The sequence below is a fragment of the Moschus berezovskii genome, chromosome 16 (assembly GCF_049115385.1).
Source record: "Moschus berezovskii isolate FMDL1 chromosome 16, NW_MosBer_1.0, whole genome shotgun sequence".
Taxonomy (NCBI): Eukaryota; Metazoa; Chordata; class Mammalia; order Artiodactyla; family Moschidae; genus Moschus; species Moschus berezovskii.
In genome coordinates, this window is record NC_142475.1 from 17,489,532 (window position 1) to 17,499,939 (window position 10,408).

At 37.6% G+C, this 10,408-nt stretch overlaps 1 protein-coding gene across 2 annotated transcripts; it reads right to left on the reverse strand.

The window, feature by feature from the left end:
* Positions 1 to 609: 609 nt before the first annotated feature.
* On the reverse strand, positions 610 to 10,408 carry FBXO43 (F-box protein 43). Of its 2 annotated transcripts, XM_088844690.1 has the most exons (5): positions 8,852 to 10,408; positions 6,180 to 6,282; positions 3,116 to 3,172; positions 1,057 to 1,260; positions 610 to 951 (listed from the first exon to the last, which is right to left on the reverse strand). In XM_088844690.1, the coding sequence occupies exons 1-5, from the start codon at positions 10,312 to 10,314 to the stop codon at positions 703 to 705; spliced, it is 2,076 nt and encodes a 691-aa protein (XP_088700816.1). In that variant the 5' UTR covers positions 10,315 to 10,408; the 3' UTR covers positions 610 to 702. The 2 variants fall into 2 exon arrangements, with proteins under 2 accessions (XP_088700816.1, XP_088700817.1); XM_088844691.1 differs by lacking the exon at positions 3,116 to 3,172.

The following is a 10,408-nucleotide window of genomic DNA, read 5'->3' on the forward strand; positions in this document are numbered from 1 at the left end:
GATTCCAGATTCCTCCACTGCACTGCTGACAATTTCATATGTAACAAGGTAAAAGAAACTTGTGTGTGACTTATGGGGATTTATTAACTCACTAAGACTCTCATTGGAATAACCACATATATCTAATGATTTATTTTTTACCTCTTCTTAGTTATCAATATTAAATTTTATTTAACCAGATGTCTGCCCAAATATGACACTTGCTAAATTAAGAGAAAGATTGAGATTATAGAGTAAATTCAACAGTTTCTGAAAACATTTTATTTATATTTCATTTTCAGTCAAATATTCAAAGATTTTGAAATCTATAAAGCCATCTGTCTCAAGTTCAAAAATTTTAATATTATCTGGAAAACTATTTTTGAAAAGTGATTAGTGAAGAACATTTCAACACATAGTGATGAAACGCATGGTTTTTAAATTTTACATGAAACAGTTAAATACATATAACACTGAAAATTCTTTATTTAAAAACACTAACTTATTAAAATGAGTAAAAACGACATAGTAAAATTAGATTTTTCCAAAACTCACTACTTCAAAGAAAACATACAATGACATGGATCATAATATATACAAAACAGGAAATAAATCATCATCTGTCATTGATGGGGAGATTTGCATGCTTTCAAAATACTCATAATTTTAAGTCACACAAAAATGTTGCTCAGAGGGATTGCTTCTTTTATATTTAAAGTCTCTTTAGAGGCGTTTTAAATTCCGCTTACTCTGGGCACTTCCTGGAAGAACATCTTTTCTATTTCTTGGCTTTGCTGCTCCTCTACTACATTCTTCAGACCCATGATAAGCACACAAACACAGCACACAAAAGTCAAAGCCGCAGGCTGTGCGGCTACACAGCCCCCTTTTCTTATAAGGCTGGTACTTAGCAGGGGACTGGCACCTTGGGCAAGGTTTTAACGCTTCATCAATAAAAAGTGTTTTGGCAACCTGCAGTAAAAGCACACACACTAAATCTTCCATTTTCGCATACAGGACAGCTTTATTTCAAACTCTGTAAATATTTACTTCTAATAACTTATGATAAATACTCACCTTGACATATTCTTCCTGTTTACTACTTAAGTGAGTAACAGAAGAGCTTGCTATAGGTGTCAAAACTTCTCCCCAAGGAGAAAATGTTGAAGCTTGTTCTTTCTGAAAACCTGGTGTCCTAGCCTGTGCTTGCACAGACCTTAAAGCTGATCGATTTAACAGATGGAGCCGAGTGGCAGCATCCTCAACATTTAATATAGCCCCCTGTGGTAAAAGACAAGAGGGGCCAACACTGTCATATCAAAAGTGCAGCTTCCAGATGCACATGTAACATGTTTGGAAGTGGTTTCTGCACCACTAGAATTTTCTCCCTAAACCATTCCTTTTTAGAGGAAAAAAAAAATTCTCTTATCTAGCATTTAAAAGTCAAAGAAAAATACAAAGTTGAAACAACAAATGCTAGCTCTAAGTTTGCATTACTGGTTATTTTTCTGTTTAAGGCATGAGTTTGCAAACTTTTCCTGGAAAGGACCAGACAGTTGCAAGCTAGTCAACTGTCATTTAGCCAACACAGCGACAGAGATACGTAAATGAAGGGGAAGGGCTGTTCCAATAAAACCTATTATAAAAACACAGGTGATGGACAGGATCTGGCCCACAGATCAGGGTTTATCAAGTACCCTTTTAAGCCAAGGTACAAGAGGAGGTAAATTTTTTCAAAATCTGCTATGGGACATCATGGAATTCTGTGAAGATTTCTTACTTCAGCCACATGTCAGAAAATTAATGGGCCTGGTTAGACCATGAAACCCAATTTGTTTGGCTGGCTTTTACAAATACCAAATACCTGCAAAACTTGATTCATTTTTACACTTGAGTTTAAACAGCTTTGATATAAGGAGAAAAAAATATCTCTTATTTGAACTGGATTTCTGCATTACTCAAATAGTTAGCCAAGAAATATTTTCAGTGAATAATCCTTATAGCCTTCTATTTTGTTAAGGTTGGAAATGAGAAAAAAACATTGTAGGTTTTTTTTTTTTTTAAACAAACTGGCATTCTTAACTAATTATTAAAATAAAATGTACTATAGGTGAACTTCCTGAGTGTCCAACTATAATTGTGTTCTCTCTCCCTTGACAGACTCCCTTTGCCAGAATTGTTTCCCAAAGGGGGAAGAGGTAAAACACGAGAAATGACAGTAGGATAAGTACAGGAATGAAGCTAGCTGGCCATGAAAAATTATGCAATTAACAGCTTAACAACATAGACGTATGTGTAATGGATGACTACTGATTTTTAGAAATTAGAATGAATACAGTTGAACTTACTCAAGGATTCAATACTTTTATGTTACATCCTATAAATGATTTGCCGCCTAGGCTAGAAGCATATGACACAAGAGTACTCTAAAAGAAAACACCCATTGGATTTCCATGCAGTTGGCAAACACAATGATGATGCATGCACCAAAAAATGAACAGAGATATATTGTTAAAGCAAACTTCAGCCATAGAAGAACATTCATTCATTTAACAAAGATTTCATCTAATAGGTGCCAAGTGAATAAAACAGTCTAACCCCTATCCTCCTGGAGATTAAAATGTGGGCTACTATCAACAGTGTAAGGTCTAGTAGTCAACAAAGGCAAATATTCATGAGTATCAACATTTTTCAAAATATAGGCGCCATCACCATACCAGAAAATATTTAAATGTGAGAGGGGAGTCTCCTATTGTTGTTCATTTCCATGATTATAAGTAAACAGTAAAGACTACAGTAAATTAAGAAATTTGATGGAAATAGTGTAATATTCCAATTTTATGGTCATTCTCACTGCTGCAAGGCAAACATAAAATGAGATCCTGTTACACGTAACTGGTGCATGTGCCTTTTATTTTTCACACATAAGGATCTTTCAGTGACACTATACACATGTGAGGAAAACCATCAAACAACTTTGCTTTATAATTTTTCTGTTTTGATTAATGATATACATTAGGATAGTGCAGGTAGAAAGCAGCCAGTTCATTCAGGAACAAGAGGGCAAAGGGCATCTGGAATGATGTCTCTGAAGAAAAGAAGGCACAGGTAGAATACCTGATTTATTCAGACTTACACAGAGGAGAGTCCCAGTTCTGGCGGATGGTGAGTCAGGCATCTGTATAGAGAAACACTAAAAAGAAAGAAAGAGCAAGAGAGAGAGAATGAGAAAGAGGGAGAAAGGGAAAGAGAGGAAAAAGAAACTGGGCAATTATTAACTTATTAACTGTGAGGGGAAAAGTTACATCAGAAAAAAGGTTTAATAGGTGAAATCATACTGTACTATACGTTACGGCTATCAAAAAGTCATAATAATCTCAACGCAGTCTTAATAATGTCAGCACCTAATTCTGATTCACTAATGATGGTGTAATTACATTCATAAACTAGGAGAAAACACTTCAGAGAAAGAGCTGGGTAGACAGATAGTAGTGAGAGGTTAGAGAACTAACCTAGTTCCTCTACAGAAAAAACTAAACAAGCAATAGCAGTGAAGACACGCCATTCAGAAATATGCAGGTGAATATCAAAAGGAAAAATAACTAGACAGTTTAAACTGATTGCCTTGATTAGGCAAGAATCAAGAGTAGGAAGGGCAGGAAAATACGTGTTTTGTTATAAGCTTCAAAGTCCAATTTGATGTTTTAAACTATGTACTTGTTTTTACTTTTTTAAAAATTTAAAGTAAATTAAAAAAAATTTAAACTATGTACTTGTTTTTACTTTTATAAAACTTTGTTTTTACTTTTTTAAAAATTTAAAGTAAATTTTAAAAAATTTACTTTAGGGAAAACTCAAGTAAGGGAAAAAATAGAGAAGTTTTTTTAAAAAGTAGGATATAAGGTAGAATACTTTATCTAGAATTACCCAAAGGCTTGCCAATGTTTCTTTTACATAGGATGTAAGGAATGCATGGAGCTAAAAGCTTAATATGAATAGGTTCTTGCTTAAAAATGTGTTTTTTGGTCTGTCCTTAGCAGTACGGGGCTACTCTAAAAAGATATGTTAAGAAGGCAATTAATATCTTCAATATTATAAGCTCCCAGAGCCAGCAGCTATAGCAGTAAGTAGCTTGTGAAGCATTATCATAGGTGAGAAGATAAAATTTGTCTTCAAATAAAATAGAAAGTCAATACTTTAGTTAACAGCAGTCCCTAATATTTCCTTGGAATGAGAAAACCCTCAATCTGTATCTGGTGTTCATATTTGTTTATACTATGATTCATTTCCCTGGAGGCTCAGGTGATTAAAGAATCCGCCTGCACTGCGGGAGACCTGGGTTCAATCTCTGGGTTCAGAAGATCCCCTGGAGGAAGGCATGGCAACCCACTCCAGTATTCTTGCCTGGAGAACCCCCATGGACAGAAGAGATTGGCGGGCTATAGTCTGTGGGGTCGCAAAGAGTCGACATGACTGAGCGACGAAGCACAACACAACATGCTTCATTTCAATTTTATTTAGCCAAATTATAAGTTTACTTGTGTTATTACATACTTTTTACTAGAATAAGGAAGTTAATTCTGAGTTTCTCTTGGTATTTATGCCTAAGTAAGGGGATCGCCGAAGAATTGATGCTTTTGAACTGTGGTGTTGGAGAAGACTCTTGAGAGTCCCTTGGACTGCAAGGAGATCCAACCAGTCCATTCTAAAGGAGATCAATCCTGGGTGTTCATTGGAAGGACTGATGCTAAAGCTGAAACTCCAATACTTTGGCCACCTCATGCGACGAGTTGACTCACTGGAAAAGACTCTGATGCTGGGAAAGGTTGGGGGCAGGAGGAGAAGGGGACAACAGAGAATGAGATGGCTGGATGGCATCACCGACTCTGTGGACATGAGTTTGAGTGTACTCCGGGAGTTGGTGATGGACAGGGAGGCCTGGCGTGCTGTCATTCATGGGGTCGCAAAGAGTTGGACACGACTGAGCGACTGAACTGAACTGAAGGTCTAAAAGTTGAATACATAGCAGATATGGGTATTAGAGTCATCAGATATCTATTACACAAAATAGTGTCCCCATGAAGAATTAATCGACTTCTATAAAAATTTTTCTTATAACTTCAGGGCTGGACCTCAAATCTTTAATAAAGTACAAGTTCATGATGCTTCACAAGTACTAAGCTGCCATGCTTACTTACCTCCAGGCCTTCATGTATGCTATTCCCTCTGCTGAAACAACTTTCCTGTCTAACTCATTATTCAAGTCTCAGCTGAGATGCATTTTTTCCTTCTTTTGATCCCCAAGTATCAAACACTTCTTTTAAATGTCCTAATAGAGTTAACTCTGAGCTTCCTCTAACACTCCTGTATTGTAATCACCTGTTTATATCAGGTGTATGAGCTCCAAGAGAGCAGGGATCATGACAAAAATGTTCACCACTGTAATCTGAGCAACTGGCATATAGTATCTACTCAAGATTATACTTGAGTAGAGTATACTACAAGTATACTACATCAAGACTAGCTGATTTAGTCACTAAGTCATGTCCGACTCTTGCAACCCCATAGACTGGAGCCCTCCAGGCTCCTCTGTCCCTGGGATTTCCCAGGCAAGGATACTCAAGTGGGTTGCCATTTCCATCTCCAGGGGATCTTCCCAATCGAGGGGTCAAACAGGTGTCTCCTGCTTTGGCAGGCGGTCTTCTGCATTGCAAGCAGATTCTTTATGGTTGAGCCACTAGGGAAGCACATAAAAGACTGAACAGATAATGCTATAACAACATCTAATTATGAATAGGATCTGGCATATCCTATTAAAATGGTATCAAACACTGATAACACCATATATACTTAAACAACAAAACCCAGCAAGATGTTCTTCATTTCAGTTAGTCCACTCCATTTATGGACTTGGTAGAGATGCAGTTTGGGGTCAGGAGGGAATGAGTTTATGAATGTGGGAGTTCCCTGGTGACCTAGTAGTTAGGATTCTGGGCTTTCACTGCCATTCAATCCCTGGTAGGGGAACTGAGATTCTGCAAGAGGGTGGTGCGGCCAAAGGAATAAAAAAGAACTTACGAGTGAATGTTGATAAAGAGAAAGATTAAAGAATAGCAGGAAAACCAAATTAGGTTGTCCAGACATATGTGATTATCAGATATTCATACAAATATGTTTTAGAATAGCATTATATACATTACCTCAGAATCTGTTTTCAGTTGTGCAATATGTAATTTCCTCCTTCGATTTGCTTTTTTATCTTGAACAATAATTTCGCGCCAATTTCTGCTCACTTTCCAAACACTGTAACAAAAATATCAGTCCTTATATTGCATATGTGCCACAGAATTAGCATCTTTTACACATGGCAATAAGAGAAACTTGTTTTAAAAGATTTTGGATAGTTAAAGCTAAAATTTCACTTGATTTAAAAATATGACTTGATTTGCATAGCTGTGAAAGAAGACCTATTAAAATACATCAGCATCATATTGATAGATTACTACCTTATAAATGGTTAAGGAAATAAAACAAAGTTTCATATAAACCCAAACGATTCCACTGGGAGACTGATTAAGAGGATTTAACTTACATGTAACACTAATATTTAAAACTTGGAACATGACATGCCACAGATGATTATCATATATAGTGCAAGAGATTATATAAATTTCTCCTATTATTGTATTTAACAAATATCTGTCATTTTGAGTAAACAAACACAAAAACAATCAATCCTGTATTGAAACTACTAAATGCCAGATACAGTTGACCCCTGAACAACATCAGTATTCTTGCATGGAAAATCCCATGGACAGAGGAGTGTGGTGGGCTGCACAGCCCACTGGGTTGCAAAGAGTCAGATGCGACTGAGTGACTAAGCACACACCTGAACAACATGGGTTTGAACTCTGTGGGTCCACTTACATGTGCATTTTTTTTCCACGGTAAATAATACACAGTCCCTGGTCAGTTGAATCCAGGGATGCTGAACCATGGATACAGAGGAAACTCAGATGTGGAGAGCTGACTATAAATTATACAAATATTTTAGGCTGCACACCAGAGGGTCAGCACCCCTATTTTCTGGTTGTCCAAGGGTCAGCTATAATAAATATTATTATGAGTGGCACTACAAAGTTTCTATTTGTAAACCAAAGTTTATGAAAACAAAACAGCTAAAGAAAAAAACATAATTTATGTCCAGTGAGTGCTTATTTATCAATAAAAGTGAATGAGGTTAGGAGAAGGTTATGGAGAGCCCCAGGTTACACCTGAGTTGTCAACACTACTATCCTTCCAGCCACCTCAGTTGCCATTGCCTCTAAGCTGACACCGGTGCCTTGTATCAGATGGAGAGGAATCGGCAGAAAGTCACTCATTAATGGAGAAATGAACCATCAATACATAGTTCGGTGTTTGCCTCACCTATTTCAACTGAGTTCAGTCTCCCACATTTCCAAGAATAAGCACTGCCAAGTTACACATGCACTCTGCAGTGCAAATACTAGAAATCTTGAGGGATGAGCAGGGAAGGCAATTATTGCAATGTGCACTTTCACTTACATTACAATATGACCGAATATCATTTGTCCCACAAGCGAGCACCTAAAAGGGTCACCCAAGTTTTAACTGGTCTGTTTTCAAATACTCCATCATGTAAAAACAAAATCCCTATATCATAGCCATATCCCTAATTTTTTAAACAAATAATTTATCTCATTTGAACATTTTTTAATGCATAGACATATAGGTCATTAATATTTCTTATTATCCTATTTCGGTTACACCAAAGACTGCAAGGATCCAACGAGTCCATTCTAAAGGAGATCAGTCCTGGGTGAACATTGGAAGGACTGATGCTAAGCTGAAACTCAATACTTTGGCCACCTCATGTGACAAGGTGACTTACTGGAAAAGACTCTGATGCTGGGAGGGATTGCAGGCAGGAGAAGGGGATGACAGAGAATGAGATGGCTGGATGGCATCACCGACTCGATGGAGGTGAGTTTGAGTGAACTCCGGGAGTTGATGATGGACAGGGAGGCCTGGCATGCTGTGATTCATGGGGTCCCAAAGAGTCGGACACGACTGAGCGACTGAACTGAACTGAAAGACATTCCTGATCAAGACTATTCAGAAAGGACTGAAACCTTAACAAGATTTTGTGGGGAAATATGGGCTTAGAAATCAGAGAGCTCAGTTATAGATCTGCATCCATTCCTATCTCGAGTGACTGTTGGCAGGTTGCTTAACTTTTCTAGAGCTCAGTTTTCTCATCTGCAAATATGTGATAGGACTAGACATTTCAGACTCCTAGCAATGAAATTCTACAATTCTGTACAATAGCCTACACTTAGTTTATGGGGGAAAGGTAAAGAAGGGTTTCAATAGAAGTAGGAGCCAGAAAAGAATAAGGATTTGATGAACCAAACTCTTGACATACACCTATGGAAAAAGAGACTGACTAACTCTCTTGCTTGTCCTGCCTCAACCATGACCTTGCAGAAATCCTGTTCCACATGGCTTCCCTCCTTCCTGGTCCTGGCATACCAATAGGGCTTGTCTTCTGATAGTACTGCACTTTGCCAAACGGCCAGTATAAACAAAGTCTCAATTTTGTCTTGTAACTAGTTCCTACTAGTTCAATCCTTCTATATATGTGACTCAGTTTCTGTTTACTTATGAAGCAGCATTCAAGATATTTCTGATACTGAAGAATTTCACTTAACCATCTTTGATAAAATATAAAGTAACCAAGACAGAGATAATAAAACTTTAAAAAGCTACTCAACAGAAAAGTTTTCCACCTTGAAAAAAAAGAAACTGATAAAAGGCAGTTTTATTTCAGAAAAAAAGAAAAAAATCTTACCTACATAGGCTTTCCGCAGTCAAGGAATCTAAAACCATAGCAAGAACATGCTTTAGATTTCTGTATTTTAATTCTGTTAAGATATCCAGTTTCTCTATACCCATTTTCTTGCCAATCAGTCCTGCAAGTACACGCTGTAGTACAGCTATTTTCTCCCCGTCCCTTTCTTCTAACAATTCATGTGCACCGTTTTGCTGGAATCTTTTCCTTTTGCTTTTCATAAAAAGCTCATGCACTAATTGCAAGGCTGGGGTCTTCGATAAATTCTTAAAGCTTAAATCCTCACTCTTATTGTCACTGCTCGGCTGGCTCTCTGAAATGTCTGAAGCGGTCGCTGGTGTTGATTCAGAGCTAGAGAGGTAGGTCTGGCTTTCTTCTTCCGTCTCAGATTGTGAGCCTTGCTCCCGAAGGGTGGACAGTCTTCTCAATCTTCCAAGACGCCTTGACTTCTTTATGGTGTCCCTGACTTTGAGAGTTCCCTTATGTTTCTGAAGTAGTTCTTGGAAAGAGCCCTCTTGCTCAGACAGGGAATCTTCTGATTTATCCAAGCAAAGTGAATTGAAACCGCTGTCTTCAGGGGTTGAAATATTGCGTCTTACTCCAGCTGAAGGAGAAAATCTTCGACTTGCATTAAATTTAACACTTGGTACAAGATCACTGATTGGAGTCACAAATATGTCCTCATCTGTTCTATAGCTTGTTCCACCAACAGAGGAGCCCAGAAGTTCAGGATATGTATTCTCATTATTAATACATAGACTGCTGTCACTAAAGTCATGTGTGAAAGAGTCTTTAAAATTACTGCCCTGAATTGGAGATATACATTCAACTTCAAATAGGCCACAGTCACCTTTGGAATCATCCACTGTGGAAGTCTTCTGCTGAGAAAAATTAAGTCTCAATTTTTGACTGCTGGAAGTTACTTCTGTTCTCAAAGTGCTAGCAACTGAAGAACTAAAATTATCTTGCCTTGGAAAGCCTGAAGCACTGCTTGAAATATTTTTTTCTAAATTGGGAACTTGGCTTGTACTACTTTCGAGGGAACTGCTTTGTGATTCAGAGTCCCTGTCTAGAAGAGAGAAAGATATGTCCAATCTTCTGCGCAGCAAATGTTTTTTTCCACTGACTTTAGGAGTTTCACAAAGTTCTGGGGTTTTATCATTTTCCTTCCTGAGGAAGACAAATCTTTTTCTTTGAGTGGAAGACTCTAAACTATGGGTTAAGGCCAAACTTGAAGTTTCAGGATATTCGTGGATCAATGTTGAGCCTCTTTCTTTCTTTCCAAATAATTCTTTATCTGTATTATCAAAGCTGCACGATTTTAACAGCTCACTGTAGCCACTATCTTGAAAAGAAGATGTGGAACAAAGGTCTCCAAAGCTGGAGGACTTGACCCTGACAATAGGAGAGTCCACCTCATTTCCTGCTCCAGTGCCGGCTTGACCTGAGTGCCTTTCTGACATCTTCAAAATCTCTGTTTCTACAAAGTGAAAACAAATTTTATTCTTCCTTTGAAATTAATAGCCTTGCAGCTAATACTAAAATACTTGTTATGAG